This window comes from Schistocerca gregaria, chromosome 3, assembly GCF_023897955.1.
Source record: "Schistocerca gregaria isolate iqSchGreg1 chromosome 3, iqSchGreg1.2, whole genome shotgun sequence".
NCBI lineage: Eukaryota > Metazoa > Arthropoda > Insecta > Orthoptera > Acrididae > Schistocerca > Schistocerca gregaria.
The window spans coordinates 842,670,215-842,694,991 of NC_064922.1; the positions used below are offsets into that span (position 1 = coordinate 842,670,215).

The 24,777-nt window shown below is 40.2% G+C and overlaps 1 protein-coding gene across 4 annotated transcripts in view; it reads left to right on the plus strand.

Annotated features, from left to right (window-relative positions):
- Positions 1–24,777, plus strand: part of LOC126354729 (tyrosine-protein phosphatase 10D) — a 341,160-nt gene that overhangs the window by 240,440 nt on the left and 75,943 nt on the right. For all 4 annotated transcript variants that reach the window (XM_050004587.1, XM_050004588.1, XM_050004589.1 and 1 more), the window contains exons 9-15: positions 2,820–2,923; positions 5,992–6,160; positions 6,658–6,780; positions 10,727–10,864; positions 14,179–14,284; positions 23,160–23,323; positions 23,414–23,719. In XM_050004587.1, coding sequence (XP_049860544.1) covers positions 2,820–2,923; positions 5,992–6,160; positions 6,658–6,780; positions 10,727–10,864; positions 14,179–14,284; positions 23,160–23,323; positions 23,414–23,719 — 1,110 coding nt within the window. The remainder of the gene's footprint in view (positions 1–2,819; positions 2,924–5,991; positions 6,161–6,657; positions 6,781–10,726; positions 10,865–14,178; positions 14,285–23,159; positions 23,324–23,413; positions 23,720–24,777) is intronic.

A 24,777-nucleotide genomic window follows, 5' to 3' on the forward strand; every position in this document is an offset into this window, starting at 1 on the left:
GCCCCAATAAGAACTTCTGAAACAACGAGTTGCCTTTGTTCAAGGAGAGGGAGTTATGCCGCAAGCTGTGCTGCATACAATGTGGTGTAGCAGTTAAGGCCACTGACTGGCCACCAGTCCAAACATAACCATGAGCAGTTATTTGTTATAAAGTATTTATCATTTCTGGAAGGTTCTCCAAATTTCTTATATTTTAGTTTACCTATATTCAGGAATATTCTATGTTTTTATAATAGCTGCACTATACATCCAGAGTTCTGTTCTGTTATGGCTGTATGTTGCTGTTTGTAATAAACATTGTTCCAATGGTAAGTCTTGTATTTCACTGACGACCCTGCTTTCAGATTTTGATGGGTATAATGTGACAGTATTTCGGTCCCAGCATCCATGACTCATGAAAAATTGTCTATATTCCATTTTTCTGGTTTCTGGTTACACAAGAGAAGGCTGTCTGCAGAAGACTATGCTGCCACTAACTTGTGGATTGGACTACCTAATTTTGAACAGTATTGATTTTAGACAAAAGATGCAGTCTTAAAGTAATTCTCTTATGACAAGTGCGCAATGTTGAGGAAGCTCTTCAATAATTGCTAATTGAAGTTTTAACAATCTTTCATTATATTGAATATAATAGAGGGAAAATTCCACGTGGGAAAAATATATCTAAAAACAAAGTTGATGTGACTTACTAAACAAAAGCGCTGGCAGGTTGATACACTCCTGGAAATTGAAATAAGAACACCGTGAATTCAGTGTCCCAGGAAGGGGAAACTTTATTGACACATTCCTGGGATCAGATACATCACATGATCACACTGACAGAACCACAGGCACATAGACACAGGCAACAGAGCATGCACAATGTTGGCACTAGTACAGTGTATATCCACCTTTCGCAGCAATGCAGGCTGCTATTCTCCCATGGAGACGATCGTAGAGATGCTGGATGTAGTCCTGTGGAACGGCTTGCCATGCCATTTCCACCTGGCGCCTCAGTTGGACCAGCGTTCGTGCTGGACGTGCAGACCGCGTGAGACGATGCTTCATCCAGTCCCAAACATGCTCAATGGGGGACAGATCCGGAGATCTTGCTGGCCAGAGTAGTTGACTTACACCTTCTAGAGCACGTTGGGTGGCACGGGATACATGCAGACGTGCATTGTCCTGTTGGAACAGCAAGTTCCCTTGCCGGTCTAGGAATGGTAGAACGATGGGTTCGATGACGGTTTGGATGTACCGTTCACTATTCAGTGTCCCCTCGACGATCACCAGAGGCGTACGGCCAGTGTAGGAGATCGCTCCCCACACCATGATTCCGGGTGTTGGCCCTGTGTGCCTCGGTCATATGCATTCCTGATTGTGGCGCTCACCTGCACGGCGCCAAACATGCATACGACCATCATTGGCACCAAGGCAGAAGCGACTCTCATCACTGAAGACTACACGTCTCCATTCGTCCCTCCATTCACGCCTGTTGCGACGCCACTGGAGGCGGGCTGCACGATGTTGGGGCGTGAGCGGATGACGGCCTAATGGTGTGCGGGACCGTAGCCCAGCTTCATGGAGACGGTTGCGAATGGTCCTCGCCGATACCCCAGGAGCAACAGTGTCCCTAATTTGCTGGGAAGTGGCGGTGCGGTCCCCTACGGCACTGCGTAGGATCCTACGGTCTTGGCGTGCATCCGTGCGTCGCTGCAGTCCGGTCCCAGGTCGACAGGCACGTGCACCTTCCGCCGACCACTGGCGACAACATCGATGTACTGTGGAGACCTCACGCCCCACATGTTGAGGAATTCGGCGGTACGTCCACCCGGCTTCCCGCATGCCCACTATATGCCCTCGCTCAAAGTCCGTCAACTGCACATACGGTTCACGTCCACGCTGTCGCGGCATGCTACCAGTGTTAAAGACTGCGATGGAGCTCCGTATGCCATGGCAAACTGGCTGACACTGACGGCGGTGGTGCACAAATGCTGCGCAGCTAGCGCCATTCGACGGCCAACACCGCGGTTCCTGGTGTGTCCGCTGTGCTGTGCGTGTGATCATTGCTTGTACAGCCCTCTCGCAGTGTCCGGAGCAAGTATGGTGGGTCTGACACACCGGTGTCAATGTGTTCTTGTTTCCATTTCCAGGAGTGTAGATACACAAACAAACACAAAAATACACACAAAATTCAAGCTTTTGCAACCAACGGTTGCTTCTTCAGGAAAAAGGAAAGGACAGGGAAAGACGAAAGGATGTGGGTTTTAAGGGAGAGGGTAAGGAGTCATTCCAATCCTGGTAGCAGAAAGACTTACCGTAAGGGGAAAAAAGGACAGGTACACACACACACACACACACACACACACACACACACACACACACACACACATCCATCTGCACATACACAGACGCAAGCAGACATTTGTAAAGGCCTTAAAACCCACATCCTTTCGTCTTCCCCTCACCTTCCTTCTTTCCTGAAGAAGCAACCGTTGGTTGCAAAAGCTTGAATTTTGTGTGTATGTTTGTGTATCTATCGACCTGCCAGCGCTTTTGTTTGGTAGGTCACATCAATTTTGTTTTTAGATATATTTCATTATATTGATGTAGGTAACAAAGTTCAAAATGTTCTGAAGTGCTGTTGTTGATTATGTTGCTAGCATGCTAAATTTAGAGGTAGCCAATTATGAGTATAGGCTTGCAGTTCAACTGCACATACAATAACACACAGTTCTTAATACCAGAGGGTTGAAGGTAATGTTGAAGAAGAGCTAAAATTAGGTTACTGAGGTGTGTGATTTGTGTAGTTATTTATTTTCTTAAATAATTTTTTGCAGAGCCTCTGCCAGTCCTGGATGTACAAGCAGTTACTGATGAGAGTACTGGTCTTGTGTCTATTACATGGACACCAGATAACTCAAGTTTTCAGGATAATTACAAGGTAATTCTTGAAGAGCAGTGTCACCTGCCATGGAAATTGAATTCTGTTTTAATCGCTGCAAACATTTTTCAATTTAAGGTCTTGTATAAAACAGTTTCCCACTTAATGCCAATTATTATATCTCCACAAAGAAAGTGAAGCAATTGTGATGAATGCTCATGCAGTTGTATATTATGTGTCAGCAGATGTCCAACACTAGAATAATCAATGTCATGTTGTGACCTACTTGTTCATGTTTGTCATATGCACCAATGCATAATGCACTCGGTTGGACAGTTGGCTTCCTTTCACATAGTGTTTTTGAGTTGTATTGGAAACTTGGTACTTTCTCACATGAAATTACCATGTTCTTAAGACCTTTTTTTTTAGAGGAAGAGACAGCTTTAATTTACAAGTGCTTGATCATCAGCAAATTGAGTAAGTAAAGCCTGTCCAAAAAATTTGTGAAAACTTTACCGTGCCAAAATCTATAAAGAATTATGGTGTAGACAAATTTTTCTAGAATGTAAGTACTTATGCATTAAAATAGAGCACTCGCCAAATAGCAGAAATGTTGAGCTGTCGATACATTCACGTAATAGAAAGAAACTTGCTGGCCTTTGGTGTTATCCTTGGAGGGATAGAGTAACTCTGGAAGCTTCTGTCTTTTGTGTGTGCCTATCGACTACTCAATGCTTATGCTTTTCCGTCAGAGGTCTCCTTATATAGAATGGTGATATGATGACTTATTTTGGAGAACAACCATGCAGTTGGCTATTACAGTTAACTTTCTTATTGACCATCATTACCCCTCCCCCCCCCCCCCCCTCCCCCCCAATCTCCTTCATCCCCTTACCCCCCACCCACCCTACTCAACTTGTGGATTACCCGTCTGAGATTATTTTTGAAAAATAACTCATTTTTTCATGACTTGTTACCAACTGTTTATAGGTATACTGTTGCTTTAACATTTAAAAATTACAAGTAAATTTGTTGGAATAATGTAAGCTGCAGTGAAATCGGCATTTTTTCTTTATTTTTGAGATGATAGTAAAGAGTAGCATTTTTTATTAAAATGAAAAGCACGTGAGCTGCAATAATGGGAAAGTGCAATGGTTTGCTCTTACATTCAGTCTTCCGTAGGAAACTCTTGTAGTGAAGTTGGCTCCTATGTAGCAGTGTTCTTGTAAGGTGATATCCCAACATTCCATTCTTTAGGAGGGTTTTTGTAAGACATATCCAATCATTCCATTTCTGCAGCTGTTAAATTAATCTGTCTTCTGTTTAAGGTACTGTATTTGCATATCTGCATCTTCATTCACTAAATATACAGTGCTTTCAAGGTAACAGTCGTGTCCTCAATATGGCGTCTTACCATTGCCACGGTTATTTGGCAAGTGTGACTTTGACGTGTTCACACATGACGACATATTCAGTTAGGTCTCATAGATCCCTGTCCTCATCATAACTTGCTGACAGTGTTGACAGAAAACATTGATGTATATATGTTTCTAAATAAGAAATCTTGTTTGCTGAGTAAGGTTATTTAACAACATTTTCTTTGGTTTCCAGTTATGTCAAGTGACTATTGGCTATTGTCAGTTATATGTGGTTGATGGTACTATCTTTCGTAGTAATGCTACTGGTTGTAACATCACTTACGTTCAGTATATTGGCATGTAAAGCATTATGTTCACAGTGTGTACTTTTCACCTGCTTCTTTCAAAGCACAATACAACAAATTCCATACTCCATGGGGCCTGACCACAGTGCTAGAAATACTGTGCAAGGAGAAATCTATAAATGACACTTGATATTCTAGGTTCACCAGTGTCTTGTAGTATCATATTTCAGGGCACCACGTCGTTGAGGAAGAAAACATTCATGTCACAGAAAGGTGTTATAAGGATAATATGTAATACCTTTAAGCCATGGGGCATACTGGCAAAAGTCTCTTAGCGGATTTACTCAGTTATGAAGAGTTCTACTAACAACCAGCCTTAGTTCAGCAAGAGAGAGAGAGAGAGAGAGAGAGAGAGAGAGAGAGAGAGAGAGAGAGAGACAGAGAGAGACAGAGAGAGAGAGAGAGAAGGAAATGACTTATAATATCCTTCATTCAGCCTTAGTGTAGTAAGTAAAGGGCTGAGTTATTCAGTAATTAAAACCTGTGATATAATTGATTGGATTTTGGAAAAGCTGAGTAGTCACAAACAAACTTGTACTAGCTGTTTCTTGGTGCATTTATTGCAAATGCATGTTTTGGGTTTTGCCCATCGTCATATTTCCTGGTGGAAACAATATAAAAAATATTAAGTCAAGCATTTTTTAAATACTAAATATTAACAAGAAAGTGCAAAATTGAACTAAGTGTCAGAACAGTATGTACCATTTCACAGTAAAAATAACCTTGACATCTTGTTTCATACATTCATGAACCAAAAAGTGTTTAATATAATTTAAGCATGGAGGATGGGAATGTTGGTCATGAGATGGACTACGAACAACTGCTACTTGAGTGTGCTCTCCCTCTACATGGTTCCATCTAGCACACATGATCAACTGGTACCTTTTTGTTTACTGAGACAACCCATGTTCATGATTTATCAATAACAATGCCCAGTGCTCTCTGTGTATGGCAGTTCCTTTCCATAATTCCTTCTGAATGCATGCTGTAATTCCTTCTGAATGCATGCTGTGCTGTTTTAATAGATAAATATTTTACATATTCCAACACAGAATAACTCTTTTCTTGCTTTGTTGCCATTTTGTCCAGGCACTGCACCCTTACGCCAAATTGTGGACACAATGCAAACTCAGGGGAGTTTATGCTTCTGTTCACACATCAGTCATATTTGTACATATAACATATTGGAAAATATAGACCTTTGGAAATGAATAAACAATTTATAGTAGCCCCACATGTTAATTCAGAATAACTGCATTACAATGTTTTAAAGCAACATCTGATATAGTTTTTCCAACTTCCAATTCAAAATATGTGTAAACAGATTTTTTTACATGTGAAATTAAAATTGTGAACTACTGGTCCATGGCTAACATACTCTTTTTCCCTTCTGATGTGACCACAGATAAGTTATCACGAGGTGGAGACTGTTCAGGGGGACACTAACTGGCTGTATGTTGACAAACCTCATGTAGTGGTGGAGTCTCTACTTCCCGGTCGAAACTATTCCATCACAGTGCAAGCAGTTTCTAATCAGTTAGAAAGCAATGGAACCAGCATCTATGCTGCCACTAGTAAGTATGTACAAGAATTTGCTATGGTTTACTTAGAGCTACAACTTTTTCGAGTGAAAATATTTTTCATGAAGCTGATGTGTAACAGTAACTTACCTTCAAACTTATGGTTGCATGTCCATGTTTTTTGACTTGTATCATATAAGAAACCAATTTTTATTTTATACGCAATACCCATTTTTAGACTTGGAACAAGTGATTCATGACAGTTTGCATTAGTAGTTTTATGTGTAAGGCAGTAGTTAAACATCCCATTCCAAGGCCACTGTATGACACTAATTAAATGTTAGAAATGAGAGAAACAGCCAGTTTTACCTAAAATTTAAAAATATAGAATATTCCCGGGACCTTACTTCTATACTCGCAATCAGTAACAGATAGCTAAGTAAATATATAGCAAGTTGAAAATACCTAATTTCATCATCTGATCTTTGTATTGAAAATGTGTTGTGGATTTAGCTGCATTTATTTACAATGTTTGCAATAAAAATTGACAGGACCCTCCGCACCCATCATTAAAGACCTGCTGCCCATGGAGAAAGGTTTGAACATTACTTGGAAATGTGATGTTCAGACTCGCCAGGACAAGTTTGAAGTGATATACAAGAGGAATGACACAGGTATGTCTTAGAAGTTAAAAGAAATGATTTTGAAAAACTGGAACCTATTTGTGGTAGAATACGTCTCCTGGTTCTGTTTGCAGCCTCAATAAAACTAAGTTTTTATTATTACAATACAGAAATGTCTAAATATACATTTTGTCTTATTACTGTTTCATTAACCTAGTTTTTACTTGTCTTGGTGACAGCAGGAATATATTATGATAGAATATTTTGAAAGAAAATGTATAATTGCTGTACAAAGTTCTTGCGAATATATATTGTCAGTCATTTGACAGTAGTATGACAGCTAGGTCTTTAAAAAACATGCACTGCATCTGCTTTGAAAAGGCATATAAACACAGATATATTTAGCTAGATGGCCATTTACAATACAGAGGAAATTTAACTTAAAACCAGTAACCAGTCTCAAACTTTGTTTTAAATCTTTAACTAAAGATACATTTTAATTATTTTTGGGTTTGGATAACTCATATTTAGATTGTTTTTGCATGCCTGTCAGTTGAAATATTGGACTGCAGTCTATTAGGCCCACACTGTTAAAATGCTGTTGTACCAAGCATCACTAGGAAAGCATGTAAAAACTGTTTGTTGATGGATTTTAGAGACCTTAAACAAATCAAAGAGAGGCTATGAATGAAGACTTAAGGTAATTACTATTACGTAGACAGTAGAAAACAAATACAAAGAAAAGTAGTACTGACAAAGAGGGACACATGAAAGAATAACAACCCTTGAAGCCAGGGATCAAACAGTGGTCAGTCCAGGATGGAATGTAACAATTATGAGAAGGAAAGTTGCTGCTCACCATGTAGCAGAAATGCTGAAACACAGATAGGCACAACAAAAAGACTCTCACAATTGAAGCCAGTGATGCGCATACCACAGGCCACATCTGATGTGCATTTGATCTGATGGCAGCCCATCCTTCACCATTTGTTCTTGTAAATCTTTTTAATTTAATTAATTTATTTTTAAACCTTATGTTTGGTTTTTTTCCTGAAAAGGAGAGTGTGACCTTGTGGAACTTACCATAATCCTTTTGAGCCCAGCCTGTCTGGCTTTAGGGCAGGGGGATTCCAATTCAAAGTTGTCATTATCTTTTGTCTAATCTCCCCAAATGTCACAGCACTGTGTATTCTCATTTAAAGGAAGTTGGACATCATGAGGATTCAAAAATGAAAATTTTGCTTAAAATAAACAAAATTCTGTGATCAATCCTGATTGTAAAGATGTATACTTCATGTGTATTACCTCACCATTTTTGTGTTTAGCTGCCTTTTCAATGCAGATGCAGTGCATGTTTTTTAAAGGACTAGGTGTTATGCTATTGTCAAACACAAAACCTTGCCTAAAAGTCCCACTATTCAATTTTGGTGCTGACTTTTCCATATCAACTCATTTCCTTAATATCTTTGAAGAACGTATAGACTCTACAGCAAGGAGGGATATATTGCAGTTGATCTTTCTGTCGATACAAGTATTTTACTTTAATTTGCTTGTTTTCCCAATACATTTGCATTGTGACCTTGTTGTTATGATTGTTTTAGGCATACTTCAGCAATTTCCATTGCACTATGCAAAAACTATGTTCGAAATGGTATTACAAGTGAATAAATTAGTACACTACAGCAAAGAGAGGTTAGGCCTAAAAGTCGACCAGGCAGTGCTTAAAAATGTAATTTAAAATGTCTTACCAAAGATGAACAAGAATGTTGACATTGTAAATAATGAAAATAATGGTTGTATTTTAATTAAAGTAGTGCTAGCTTTCATAATTGCTTTTGTCTACTGCTGTATGTAAATCCTGTAACAGTGAAAAAATGCTTGTGTTTAGTGAGGACACAAGTAAAAGAAGAAGCCAATCTAGCAGAATCGTAGTGGAATGCCAAGTATGCAAAACTACTAAAAGTACAATGACATCTCGTGTAACACGTACAAATTTTATGAAATGGTGTATTCCCCTTGCTATGCCATGGGGTGTATTTGGAAGGGTAGAAAAGCAGCCCAGATATTCTGTGCTATAATGGGTATTCCACCTGAACCTGTTAAGTTGGAGAGGTATTATCAATGCTCACATAATGCCCTAACAGAAGTCAATGAAGCATCTGTGCTGATGACAGCAAAAGAAACTGCAGATATTTGTCATTGTACTGAGGTTGTTGCTGATTGTACGGTTCCTGGCAGAGGGGAGACCATACATCTGTGAATGGAGTTGTGACAGTTACCTCTGTAGATAAAAGCAATATATAATTGTTGTATTAATTACTTGATGAAGGTCTCATTCAAAAGTTTATTTAAGTTTTTGTGTTATTACAAGCCAAAATACACTCCTGGAAATTGAAATAAGAACACCGTGAATTCATTGTCCCAGGAAGGGGAAACTTTATTGACACATTCCTGGGGTCAGATACATCACATGATCAAACTGACAGAACCACAGGCACATAGACACAGGCAACAGAGCATGCACAATGTCGGCACTAGTACAGTGTATATCCACCTTTCGCAGCAATGCAGGCTGCTATTCTCCCATGGAGACGATCGTAGAGATGCTGGATGTAGTCCTGTGGAACGGCTTGCCATGCCATTTCCACCTGGCACCTCAGTTGGACCAGCGTTCGTGCTGGACGTGCAGACTGCGTGAGACGATGCTTCATCCAGTCCCAAACATGCTCAATTGGTGACAGATCCGGAGATCTTGCTGGCCAGGGTAGTTGACTTACACCTTCTAGATCACGTTGGGTGGCATGGGATACATGCGGACGTGCATTGTCCTGTTGGAACAGCAAGATCCCTTGCCGGTCTAGGAATGGTAGAACGATGGGTTCGATGACGGTTTGGATGCACCGTTCACTATTCAGTGTCCCCTCGACGATCACCAGAGGTGTACGGCCAGTGTAGGAGATCGCTCCCCACACCATGATGCCGGGTGTTGGCCCTGTGTGCCTTGGTCGTATGCAGTCCTGATTGTGGCGCTCACCTGCACGGCGCCAAACACGCATACGACCATCATTGGCACCAAGGCAGAAGCGACTCTCATCGCTGAAGACGACACGTCTCCATTCGTCCCTCCATTCACGCCTGTCGCGACACCACCTGAGGCGGGCTGCACGATGTTGGGGCGTGAGCGGAAGACGGCCTAACGGTGTGCGGGACCGTAGCCCAGCTTCATGGAGACGGTTGCGAATGGTCCTCGCCGATACCGCAGGAGCAACAGTGTCCTAATTTGCTGGGAAGTGGCGGTGCGGTCCCCTACGGCACTGCGTAGGATCCTACGGTCTTGGCGTGCATCCGTGCGTCGTTGCGGTCCGGTCCCAGGTCGACGGGCACATGCACCTTTCGCCGACCACTGGCGACAACATCGATGTACTGTGGAGACCTCACGCCCCACATGTTGAGCAATTCGGCGGTACCTCCACCCGGCCTCCCGCATGTCCACTATATGCCCTCGCTGAAAGTCCGTCAACTGCACATACGGTTCACGTCCACACTGTCGCGGCATGCTACCAGTGTTAAAGACTGCCATGGAGCTCCGTATGCCACAGCAAACTGGCTGACACTGACGGCGGCGGTGCACAAATGTTGCGCAGCTAGCACCATTCGACGGCCAACACCGCGGTTCCTGGTGTGTCCGCTGTACCGTGCGTGTGATCATTGCTTGTACAGCCCTCTCGCAGTGTCCGGAGCAAGTATGGAGGGTCTGACACACCGGTGTCCATGTGTTCTTTTTTCCATTTCCAAGAGTGTACTTGAAAAAAGTACAGTCCATGATGACCATGTTCCCTTGATTCACATTTCAGTATTGATCAGAATCAGGTGAAATGTTTGGATGGCAATTAACGGAGAATTCTATAAAAAGCAGCATTCTTGTAGTTGTAAAGCATTTCACACACAGTGGCCTGCAACTGTTATTGATGAATTATGTTTGTTTTGTTTTTAACAGGACAAAGCGTGACAAAAGTAACAACTCTGTCATATGTTGTGCTGGAGGACCTGTACCCTGGAGCAGGCTATGAAGTGAAAGTATTTGCTATCAGTCATGGTCTACGAAGCGAGCCACATGAATACTTTCAGGCTGTGTGTAAGTATTTATTGAAATATAGCCTTTTACCTGCAGCTTCCCATGTGCATACGTGTAGCACATAAATTGCTCACATTTCCTTCTCCCCCTCTCTGTCCATCCTCTCCTCTTCATTTCTCTATCGATCACAGCCTCCCCCTCTGTCTTTGTCTCTCTCTCTTCCTCCTCATGTTTCTGCCCATTTCTTCCTCCTCTCCTCCATCTCTATGATTGTCTCTGTTCCCTCCCCTCCCCCCTTCCTGTTCTGTCTGTCCGCTACCCCTGTCCATCTTCCACCTGCCTCTTATCCATTCCCCTCCCTCCTGTTCTTCGCCCTCGCTTCCCTCGTTCTGACCAGGTTCTCCTCTTTGTCTCTCTGACCATGTTCTCCCCCCCCCCCCCCCTCTCTCTCTGACCATGTCCTCTCTCTCTCTCTCTCTCTCTCTCTCTCTGTCTGTCTGTCTGTCTGTCTATGTCCTCCTCCCCCACTTTGTGACCTCTGACCGCTTCTCCCTCCGCGGGTAGGTTCTTGAGACTGAAATATCTTTAACATTGTGGGTTCTAGTTGACATAATGCTTGGAGGTTTGCCTATCTTATACTTGAATTTTATTTTTTGTCACATTCTTACAATGTCACACCATCTTTACAATTTCCACTTCTATAACACCACAAATTATATTGCTAGTGCCAGATATAAAAACACATCCATTTCCATCAGAGGCATGCCCGCTACTGCTACTACTACTACTACTACTACTACTACTACTACTTTCCGTGGTACTAACCATATTCCAAAGAGTTTTCAAAACAAAAGAGTTTACAAACTTTCTTAACAAAAGAAAAATCTTCAGCAAGTTATGTCATTATTTTGTAAATGAATCCAGAAATAAATTTAATAATAAGCATCAGATTGAGTGAATAATAATTGGAATTTTAAGTATTCCAGATATTTCATAATTTTGAATATTTCTAAAAGAAGAGTAATTTTAGCTGTACATATAGATTGTAACAAATTAATTTCTTTTTATACATTTCAGCCTGAAATATAACACATCATTTACAAAACCATATGAAATCCTTTTAGTGAAACAGCTGAGATAATTTTAACCTGTAGAAGATTCGAAATTATTCTGGGTATCGGCTACTTCTATGGAAAAAAATGGCAATGCCAAAGAAGGGTGTCCTATTACAGCCGTCTCTCATCGCTTAGCTGTACCCATCTGATGTCAGTGGTTTATCTGCTGTCAGGGGTTGAAAAACCCTTTTCACACGTATCTCCATTCCCTTGGGAGCTAGGAGATTCTAACCACCATATTGCTGATTCCCCAAGTAGTATGTGCCAAATTTGGATGAAATTGATCCATTTGTTTGGGAGGGGATGCTATACATACACACATGTTTAAAGCATCACAATATTATAGATGAATTTTGCTGTTGGAAATACATCATAATATGATATATGAAAGTACTCACTTTCCAGTATCAATCCCTGCAGACAAAGTCACTAATGTAGTCTTCTGTGGGAGCACATAGATAGCTGATTCAAACCCTGGAAGAGGAGGAAGTCACCAAGATTTGACTGGCAAACAGAGAAGTCACAGCAGAAACATTTCGTGATCATTAGACTCTCCATCTGTGGCATGAATTACTTTCCAAACTTCTCGTAGTTCTTCATGCCCTCGCTTTGTGAAAACTTTGAAACAAGGAAGTGGCACGCTGCTTGAATGGAAACATTAGCAAGAGCCACTCTTCCTGTGCTGTGTGTCAGAATATTTTTTCCCCTTTCCTGTCATCACTGACTGCACTACTCTCAGATGGTTTACAAAGAAATGTTACGGATAGACATGAATAAGAGATAGCTTAAGAGTTAAAAGGCAGAATCTGTCCCTTGGGATATCCAAGTCAGTAGAGTTATAGTAGTTTACTTTTTTATTTTCCAGCACTTCATGGTGTTAACCAATGCCTGTGACGCTTACCTTAATAGCCCTTTATGTAAAATGTTAAGAATATAATGAATCCGTTCGAATAGAAATCACATCAGTTCATAGTTCACAATTAGAGTAGTATTTGTTTTCAGCTAGTAGAATCATAAGGTGCTAGGTAATATGCAGACATAAGATAATACAGAAGTGTAGCCCTATAATTTATTATTTTATGATGCCACCAAATGTTTTCAGACATTGACCTATAGTAAGGTAGATTATAGAGATTTTAGTAGTATGTAATTATGCCCATTAATACAGTTTTGTCTACAATAATTTTATAAGAATTAAATATGTTTTATTTACTTTGTAACATGTGTAATGCTCAACTTTTTAGCATTCCTGATGATTTATGATGTGAAAATTTTGTTCAGGTAGTAACATAATTTAGCCAAAACACGCAGCTCTTGACAACATAATTATGAAGTGGTGGTTTTGAAGAAATATCGTGATTTTTTTTTTTTTGTATTTTATAGTAAAAAGTCTAGTAAAAAGTCCTAATTCTGAAGGAAGGCATCAGTTGACAAATATCGGCACTATCGGATAATGATTACTTCATATGATTTGCTGCTAAAACTGTTGAAATTGCTTAGTGTCTGATATTGGGATAACCAACAATTTTTACTGATTGGAATTGTTAAACCCATCCATATTGTGTGTGAAACTAAACACTTGATGCCAGTAGATAACTTGTTGCTGTTTAAAATTCTGAGTTACACTTTGTGCAGGCCAATAAAAAACCCATCACCCAGTGGTGGAAGTCAACTGTGATAGACGTAGTTTTAGTTACTAGTCATAATCAGTAAGAAAGTGTTGGTTCACATTCTGCTGAATGTCCATTGTTTCAGAATCCTTCCCTGTGATTAAAAGTTGGCTTTCACACTCACTGTGATTATTAACAGAGCTTCAGTGTCAAGCATGTTGGGTGTTCCCAATGAGGATACTTTGATGTTTGCGTGATAGTCATGTGACCATTTATTAAAGTTTAAGAGTCCATTCTGTCATTCTGGATTTGTTCTCAGATGTGCCATCTTCACTGTTTAGTTTGCTATGATTTGATGCATGTCATACCTCATAACATGTCTTTATGTTGAGAAATTTAGTAATTTGTTATCTTTTAAATATTGTTGTCAAAATGTAACATGGAAATTGGGAAAAATGTACTGAAATTTGTGGAAATAAAACCAAAATTGACAATAAAATAAAATAATTTTTCCTCTGCCTGCTAAAGAATGAAACCTTTGTCTAAGAAGGATAAACAATAAACAACATGGTTCTACATATAATCATTTTAGTATATTCATTGCAACAATCTGGAACTTTTAATTGAGTATGTATTTCGTAACTTACAGATCCCTACCCACCTCAGAACTTAACCATTGAGCGGACAACAAGTAATTCAATTTTAGTTCGTTGGGATGCCCCGAAGAATACTTTATTTTCTGATTTTTTGATCAAGTAGGTAACAATTTTTTTTATAATTAACAGATTACTGCTGTACATAATATTTGCATGTATGCAATAATTCTCAAATAATGATGATTATTATTGTTATTCTACGTAACATATACAGAAATGAGTATTTTGTCTGTGATGGTGTACTTGTAATTTTAAATAATTATCAACTCAGAGGTAACAGTACTTTTTAATAATGGTGTTCAGTATAGTTGTGTATATTTTATTCACAATATTTTGATGACATACTTAGTCATATCCTTTAGTTCTGAGAATTGTGCTGTTACGTGTTGTCTCTGCCTGGACTTCAGTGCACAGCCTGTTTGGACTCGCGACAATGAGTGCAAGTAATAGCGCAACTAGCAGCAGCTGAAGGAAATCACCAGATATGTCGTCAAAATATTGTGTGTTAAATGGAAGCAACTTGGCTGAACAACTGGGGGCACATCATTCATCAGTCACACTGAGGAAACCTTGGAGGGGTCACAATACATGTGAAGTTGTTTGGACATTAGAGCATACGAACTTTTATCAACATTATAACAAACATAATGAGGACAAGAGTTATGCAGAGTTGAAACAAAGTGTAACCTGTATAACTACATTAATGCAATATAAATGCACTGTAAGAATAGTATAAATGGCCTAATGCTTGCAGCCTAATTTAGTGCTGTTACATGTTGAAACAACACAAATACAGTATTGAGTAAAACTGCACACAGAGGTAGCATTGTGGTCTTCGATGATACCAGGAAATTTACATTTTATTATGGCAAAGTTGCGGGATCTTTGCGGACAAGTAGAGCACTTGTCAGCGAACGGGAAAGGTTCCAGCACACAGTTTTAACCTGCCAGGAAGTTTCAAAATGGAAGCTGTTTGAAATATTGTAAAGAAAGAAACAGGAAGTAAGAAAACAGTTGAATGAAAATGTACAGTCAAAATTTACAGTTAATCAGCAACCTGAAGGCTGTAGCTAATGTGTTTAACAGTTATTTTCTGAATATAGCAGAAAACTTAATGAGAAAAATGTCAGCTACTCAAATGACATCAAGAACCGATTAGGCAGATAACACAGTATTTCTCATAACTAATATTCAAAAATTACAGCAAGAAATCAAGCATCTAAAATCAAAACACTCACCAGGAATAGATAAAATACCAGACTTTGTTGGGAAAAAAGTGTAGATTTAATCTCTGAACCACTGACTTACCTTGTAAACCTGTCCTTCTCAACTGGCAACTTTCCAACATGCTTAAAAGTTGCTAAAGTGCAATAACTGTACAAAAAGGAAGCCTGGAAGAGGTGACAAACTATAGACATGTTTCTCTAATGTCTGTATTTTAAAAAATTCTAGGTAAACTTTTTTAAGCAAAAGATTGTCTAATTGAATAAATAGATATAAATAAAATAGAAAGAAACTTCCACATGGGAAAAATATATAGGCCTTTAAATATGTCTGCTTGTGTCTGTGTATGTGCGGATGGATATGTGTGTGTGTGTGTGTGTGTGTGTGTGTGTGTGTGTGTGTGTGTGTGTGTGTGTGTGTGTGTGTGCGAGTGTACACCTGTCCTTTTTTTCCCCTAAGGGAAGTCTTTCCGCTCCCGGGATTGGAATGACTCCTTACCCTCTCCCTTAAAACCCACATCCTTTCATTTTTCCCTCTCCTTCCCTCTTTCCTGACGAAGCAACTGCCAGTTGCGAAAGCTCGTAATTCTGTGTGTGTGTTTGTGTGTTTTGTTCATGTGCCTGTCTGCCAGCGCTTTCCCGCTTGGTAAGTCTTGGAATCTTTGTTTTGAATAAATAGATAAATATATCAGTAGCATCACAACATGGTTTTAGGAAAAATCACTCAACCAAAGCAGCAACATTTTTTTTCTGTATGAAATGCTACAGAGGCTAGGTAGGAAGGAAAATACCCTGAGCGTATTCCTAGACTTACCAAAGTATTTTATACAATAAGTCGTGATAAATTACTTGGTAAGGTTCAGAATTAGGATATTAGGGGAGCATCATATAATTGTATTAAATGTACCACCATGAAAGACAATAGATCTTAGAAAAAGCACACGAGGTAAATGAGAAAGTCACTACCCATTAGTCAGATTTATAAGTGATCAAACATGGAGTTCCCCATGATTTCATTTTCAGTCCAATCCTATTCTTACTACATATAAATGATTTCTAAAAGTAGCAACAATAAAATATAACAATTTACAGATGACACCAGCATCTTAATTACAGAACATGCCAAAGAAACTATTGAAAACTCTCTTAAGGAAGGCCATTACAAAGAATATAGCAGTGTACTTCGATAATAACAGCTTTATTATAGATCTGGAAAAATCTGTTGCAATGTACATACTCACCACCCAGAATATGACACCAGCGAATCCACATACTGAAATAAATGGATATGTTGTTGTTGTTGTTGTCATCAGTCCTGAGACTGGTTTGATGCAGCTCTCCATGCTACTCTATCCTGTGCAAGCTGCTTCATCTCCCAGTACCTACTGCAACCTACATCCTTCTGAATCTGCTTAGTGTACTCATCTCTTGGTCTCCCTCTACGATTTTTACCCTCCACGCTGCCCTCCAATGCTAAATTTGTGATCCCTTGATGCCTCAAAATGGATAAACAATCAGAAAAACAGTATGTTCACAATTTCTGGGTATATGGATACAACTGGCCATTAAAATTACTACACCAAGAAGAAATGCAGTAGATAAATGGGTATTCATTGGACAAATATATTATAATACTAGTAATGACATGTGATTACATTTTCACGCAATTTGGGTGCATAGATCCTGAGAAATCAGTACCCAGAACAACCACCTCTGGCCGTAATAATGGCCTTGATACGCCTGGGCATTGAGTCAAACAGAGCTCGGATGGTGTGTACAGGTGCAGCTGTCTATGCAGCTTCAACATGATGCCACAGTTCATCAAGAGTAGTGACAGCCACCATTGACCAGACGTTTTCAATTGGTGAGAGATCTGGAGAATGTGCTGGCCAGGGCAGCAGTCAAACATTTTCTGTATCCAGAAAGGCCCGTACAGGACCTGCAACATGCTGTCGTGCATTATCCTACTGAAATGTAGGGTTTCACAGGGATCGAATGAAGGGTAGAGCGACAGGTTGTAACACATCTGAAGTGTAACGTCCACTGTTGAAACTGTTGTCAATGCAAACAAGAGCTGACCAAGACGTGTAACCAATGGCGCCCCATTCCATCACGATGTGTGATACGCCAGTATGGTGATGATGGATACACGCTTCTAATGTGCATTCATCGTGATGTCGCCACACACGGATGCGATCATCATGATGCAGTAAACAGAACCTGTATTGAAACTTCCTGGCAGATTAAAACTGTGTGCTGGACCGAGACTCGAACTTGGGACCTTTGCCTTTCGCGGGCAAGTGCTCTACCAGCTGAGCTACCCAAGCACGACTCACGCCCCGTCCTCACAGCTTTACTTCTGCCAGTACCTCGTCTCCTACCTTCTAAACTTTACAGGAGGATGGGGCATGAGTCATGCTTGGGTAGCTCAGTTGGTAGAGCACTTGCCCGTGAAAGGCAAAGGTACCGAGTTCGAGTCTCGGTCCGGCACACAGTTTTAATCTGCCAGGAAGTTTCATATCCACGCACACTCCATTGCAGAGTGAAAATCTCATTCTAGAACCTGGATTCATTCGAAAAAATGACTTTTGTGATTCGTGCACCCAGGTTCGTCATTGAGTACACCATCGCAGGCACTCCTGTCTGTGATGCAGTGTCAAGGGTAACCACAGCCATGGTCTCAGAGCTGATAGTCCACGCTGCTGCAAATGTTGTCAAATTGTTCGTTCTTGTCTTCCTAACGTCCCCATCTGTTGACTCATGGATCAAGACGTGGCTGCACGATCCGTTACAGCCATGCGGATAAGATGTCAGTCATCTTGACTGTTAGTGATACGAGGCCATTGGGATCCAGCACGGCGTTCTGTATTACCGTCCTGAACCCACCGATTCCATATTCTGCTAACAGTCATTGGATGTCGACCAACGTGAGCAGCAATGTCGTGATAAGATAAACCGCAATTGCAATAGGCTACAGTCCGACCTTTATTAAACTCAGAAACGTGATGTTACGCATTTCTCCTCTTTACACGAGGCATCACAACAACGTTTCACCAGGCAACACCAGCCAACTGCTGTTGTTTGAAACTTTCCTCATGTCAGCATGTTGTAGGTGTCGCCAACAGTGCCAACTTTGTGTGAATGCTCTGGAAAGCTACTCAGTTGCATATCACAGCATCTTCTTACTGTCGGTTAAATTTCTCGTTTGTAGCACGTCATGTTCGTGGTGTAGCAATTTTAATGGCCAGTAGTGTACATTATGTACACTGTTATATGAAAATACGATTGCATATTTTCCATTAAATTACCCTGTAGGCACCTGTGGTGTCAATCAGTCTCCTCAAACGACCTGGAATGGAATTCACAGCTTTCAGGAGGACGTTGTGTGGGATGTTGATAAGAACTTCCTGAATCTGTGCTTCCAATTTATCCAATGTGCGAGGTTTCATCTGGCACACCTCCTCTTTTGCCGCCCCCGCCCCCCCCCCCCCCCCCAAAAAAAAAAAAAAAAAAAAATGTCACAGGGTGTCGGGTGTGGACTTCTTGCAGTACATTCATGAGGTCCACATCTCCTCAGCTAACATCTTAGAAACTTATCACCCAACCAGTTCCACACAACACAACATTTGCAAAGTGAGGCAGTGTGGCATCTTGCATGAAGATAATGTTGTCGGTATTTTCCCATTCAGATACCTTGGGCCAAATGTAGTATTGACACATTTGAAGGTAATGTTCTCCATTAATTGTGTTATGCAGGAGACATGGGCCAATGACATTTGTAGACATTACTCCACACTATGTGGTCACTTTTGGACGAGAATGCATCTTTTCCATTGCAATTCCAGGACTGTGAGCTGTCCACTAACAACAGTTGTGCCGATTGTCGAAATCTCCCACATGGAATAGGATCTCGTCACTCCAGAGGATGATGTGAAACAGATGAGGCCAATCTTCGTGCAAACCCAGCATCAATTCCCCATATTTTATTATGCTATCACGGTCTTCTGGTGTTAACTGCTGCACGTAATGTGGTTTCCACACTCAAAAATTTAATTCTCTTTGCAACACTTGAGGCACAGTGTGCCTTGTGAGTCTGCTTTCACGAGCTGCCTGGCATGTTCATTTCCTTGGGTTACGACTGAACATGTTATGCCCAGTTGCCTTATTCTCAGATCACCGAGACATGTATGGATGACCTGTTTTTGCTGCATCCTTTACTGAACCTGTGGTCATTAGTTTCATGTGACAGTTCTTTATTGTCTCTGAATGAGTTGTGGCATTCCTTCCCTTCACCAAATGCTGCCATCTGTGCACAAGGATGATTGAATTCCATATCTCATAACACGAAGCAGTGTGTGCTTATTCTCTAACTGTAAAGTGATCGGCCATCTTTGTTGTTGCTGAGTTTACTATCTCTCACACCCACTGTGGGTACTATGCGGCACGAAAAATCATTATCTTTTTTAATGTTCTGCATGTTTGTGCTGTTTCCAGTATTATTCCATCAAACGCAAAAACTTGATAGCCATTTAATGAAACCTAGATACTTAGTGCTCACCCTGCATATGGACTATCTGCTGCTGCTTTTTCTTAAGACTTTCTGATCCAGTACCCAGCTGAAAAATAAACCTATTGACTCATTCCTCGTAACCTAAACCAGTTCCACACTCACCAAAGACCAAAACACAGTTGAGCAGATGACACGCACAAAGGTGTGAACCACAACTGTGGGAACCATGATTCCTCTGCAACCACAATTTCACATCTTGGTTACAGAAAGCTTCCCTAGAGTCGAGACACTGGCAGCTCCATGTTTGATTCTTATATTATGACAGTATTTTCACAATATGTAGCTTCAGTGAAGTTGCGTTGCTGAACCTCTAGGAAATTCATTTTTGTTGATAAGTATCCTGATACTTTTCCAAATCTGTGACCTTCATCAGTGTTAGTTTCCATTCCAGTAATAGGCTGCTCAGTACTTCTGCACTAGTCAAACAGCTGAAAACTATCAGTATGTGTTCAAGTCCTTATTCTTAAACCAACTTCACACTCTATTTTAAATTTCCTGTGCTGTTGCAGACGGCCTCGAACCCACTTGACCATATTTTGAGATGGAATGCACGTCTTATGCCATAGTACTATTCTGGACTGGAACCCGTGAACTTCCCTGCCATGTTTACAAATTTCCATTGAGCCAACTAATCTCCCAAGTCCAACAAGGATAGGTTTCTGTCGTACTACTAACTTTTGCAACATCCTTGCCGAAATTACAATGGCATCTCAACCCATTTGATTGACATATGGCTCATATCAGTATGATTGTGCCACCGTATAACTTGGTGTATACACTCTGTTTTACTACTTGTCCCAGCCCTGTCACATGCAGTAGTAATATCTAATTCATCGGAGGGAGAGCCACTTTGTGGATAACCTGTGCTATATACTAGCTGACTAACAATCACAATTTAGATTTTTTGCTAGCATGATGGCTACTAAATTATACTATGCTGCCTAATAGCTGTGCTACTGTTGCATGGTTTCTTGTGTAACGTTTAGATTCTTCTTTGTCTTTTCAGGTGGGCACTCACTATACAGCATGTGCTTAGTTTGTATATGCTCACTTGGCCTCTGTTTACACTAATTGATCCTGTTGTTATCTTTCTCCTTTTGAACTCTTTCTCCTTTTGAACTCTGTATATCCTTAGTTGCCTTATTTATGTCTGCTTATTTCCCCTTTTTTGGGTGTTGTTAATTTTCCAACTTCTCTTGTCTTGACTGTTCTTGTCCAATTATTCTGCACTGTTTACTGCTCCTGCTCATTTTTACATCAGCCAAAACATTATGACCACATGCTTGATATTGTATTGCGCCACCTTTAGATGAATTACAACAATGACTGTGCATGAGATGCACTTAATAAGGCCTTGGTAGATTTTTACAAGTACGTGGCACCCGAAGCCTCCTCACATGCTATGCAATTCCCTTAAATTACAGGTTGGTGCTTTGTAGGCACAGAGCTGGCGCCCAATAGTGTCTCAGATGTGTTCCATTGAGTTCAGAATAGGCAAATTTGGTGAATTTGGTGGGCGAGACATCAGTGTGAGTTCACTGTTGTACTTCTCAAACCACTGACGCATGATTGTGATCTTGTGACATGGACAGTTATTCTTCTGGAAGATGCCATTGCCTTCAGGGAAGACATCAAGCATGAAGGGATGCTGGTGGTCCACAATAAAGTTCATCTAGTTCACATCTGTCATAGTGCCTTCAATTACTGCCACATGTCTCATGGAAGTCCAGGCAAATGTCCCTCATAGCAAAATACTGCCCCACACCTCTCCCCCACTGGCCTACTTCCATGGCGTGGTGTATCTTTCAAGCAGTCATTTGCCTGGATGATTATGTGTCTGGACAGGAATCCTTGACTTCGTGTAACAAGAAACATTATTAATCTGGTCAGGTGACACAATTCTGTTGATCCACAGTCAAATTTCATTGAACCTGTGCCCGCTGCCATCGTAATTGACAATGTTGTCGCTTCAGCATGGGAACACACTTAGGTCATCTACTGCAGAAATCACATTCGACAGTGTGTGTGTGCTGTAACACTTATGGCTCACCAGCATTTACTCTGTCATCAGGTTTGCCACAAATCATCGTCTGTGCTGCTTTTGCTTTATGGAGCTAGCCTTCGACACCCATGTTCTTTGATGAGGCCTTCGACACCCATGTTCTTTGATGAGGGGTAGACATCTAACACATCTTGTCATCTGCTTGTGGATTCACGTCCTACAACTACTTTCCATAAATGCTCATGACAGTAGCGCACGAACAGCTGATCAGGTTCACCGTTTTTGAGATGGTTGTTTGCAGACATCAAGACAAAACAATCTGCCCTTTGTCAAAGTCATGTCAATGTGTTTCTCCATTTGAGGCCAGTATTGTTATAGAATGACACCCCATTCATCTCTGTTCCACTTATATACATTCCTTACAGAGTAACATGCCTACACTACCATCAGGTGGCGTTCAATATAGAGATGGGCTCTGATCTTAATGTTTTAGCTCAACAGTCTATAAGGGAAGGACAAACTGAGTATATTGATGATTCATTGACTACCCTATTTGTGCTTACTGCGTCTTCTTCAGTTTTCATGTAGTGTCTATTGCTCACTAGCATTTCATTTTTCATCTATCTTTCATCTTTCCTTTTATGTCTCAGCTGTCCTTATCATCCTAGTTTACTTTTCTAAATAACTACAATGTAAAACTTGCTAGCTTTCAGGATCAATTCTTTCTCGAGTTAGTGTACATGTAGGGGTACGTAGTGTGTGTGTGTGTGTGTGTGTGTGTGTGTGTGTGTGTGTGTGTGTGTCCAGCCACCCATCCATCCATTCTGTAGCTCAAAAAAGGATTGATTCTGTAAGCTAGCAAGTTTTCTTTCTCTTTCATCTCTGCCTGATGATGACTCACCACTTCTGCTATTCAGTGCGTTGTCTCCTTTACTCCTAAATTACTTGCTGTTTTTTGTCTGTCACTGAATGTATAAAATTTTAGTTCAGAAAGCAAAAATTGTATCAAAAACAGGAAAACATATTATCTGTGTATATTACATACTTTTTTATTTTCTGATTTTGCACACAAGTGCTTGAAGTGCAAAGTGTACTAAGATACTTTCCATACCAAAATGAAAATATAATAACTGTTTGTGTTGAAATGCATCTCGAATGTTGTTTGTACGTTGTAAACAGGTATCGCACAGAGGATGAAACATCTTGGGTTAAACTGCCACTTTTACAAGTACCTGAAGCTGAAATTGCTGATATGACACCTGGTGAGAAGTACATAATTCAGGTAACAACTGTCAGCTACGGTGTAGAAAGTAATAAACCACAAGAAGTCAACAACACAGTCCGTGAGTATTAAAAATTTGCAAAATATCACATTAAAAGAGGACATTTGAATAAATTTGATAACCTGTAGCAACTATTTCCTTTTGCTTTAGGACCCAACCCTGTAACAGCCATAGCAGTCCTAGTTGACTCATCTAATGTGACTCTCGAATGGCCTCGACCAGAGGGCCGTATTGAGTATTATGTTATCAAATGGCGTGCGGAAGATGACCCAGGCACTGCTGAACAGACACGTAATTTGACAGAACAGAATGTTCATGGCGTGCCGCTTGGTTCCAAACCACCACTTGTGAGGATGCTCATAGGTGATCTCATGCCAGGCCTGAAGTACTTCTTCCAGATTCATACAGTTTCACATGGAATGAAGAGTGATAATACAACTCTTTCCAAACGAACCAGTAAGTTTTGTGTTTATCAGAAATTTTGATTTTAGTAGCTACTTATTTAATACTATTACTGTTTAAAATTTTTGGAATTAAATTAGTAAGTTTCCTTTGTTCTGTGCGTATGCTTGTATATTGTGTCGGTGTTGAAAGGCTGCAACTCTTAGTGACCACAACTACAGGGAAACAACCTTATTTTTATTTATGAATAGCTTATTTTTTCCCTATTTTCTGTTCTAAAACAATTTTCATATACACATTTGTTATGTGTTGTAAGAAATACTATTTAATATATCTTACAGAACTGGCTCAAAATAACTGTGGGAGGAGAGGTCTGAATGTGGATAAAAAATATATCTGTCAAATCTGTTCTATCATTTTCCCAGTCATGGAATTTAAAAAATCCATTATTGCCTTTGTATGGGTATTAAGCAGCTACTAAAACAAAGTTTTGCATACTGACCAAGGGCAAAAGATATTTGAGAAGACCAAGGAAAGGGTGTGTGAGTGGATGGATGGATGGATGGATGGATGGATGGATGGATGGACGGACTGGAATTGGCCCTACAAGACCACACCTTGAAGCAGACGGTGATTGTGGTGGTGGTGACGGCAGTGGTGGCGGTGATGAGGAGGATATCCATTATATTTTTTCTTAAGTCTGAACTTTTTCTTTTTGGAAATATTTTGGTCATTTTTCTTTCAGTTTTATGTATTTTCTTGGTAAAAAGTCACTCACCCATTTTATTGAGTCTACATATTTCGGAGCAAATGCTCCATCTTCAGGGGCCAAAATTTCTGGATTGATAAATAATGGAAAATTATACATAAAACTTCCTTAAAGGACCAATAAAAAGTCAAAGGACAAGATATTTGATTATGAAGTTAGTATGCACTACACAAGGAATGAAGACCAATAACATATGATATAAATAATACAATTGTTTGCCATATTTTGTAAAAGATGCAGCAAAGTAAATGCGTAGGGGAAAAAGCAAAGTATTCAGAAAAAGAGAAAAAAAATACAAAGTACAAAACAAGGGAAGTTAGAGGTAATTAATCATGTCAAAGGT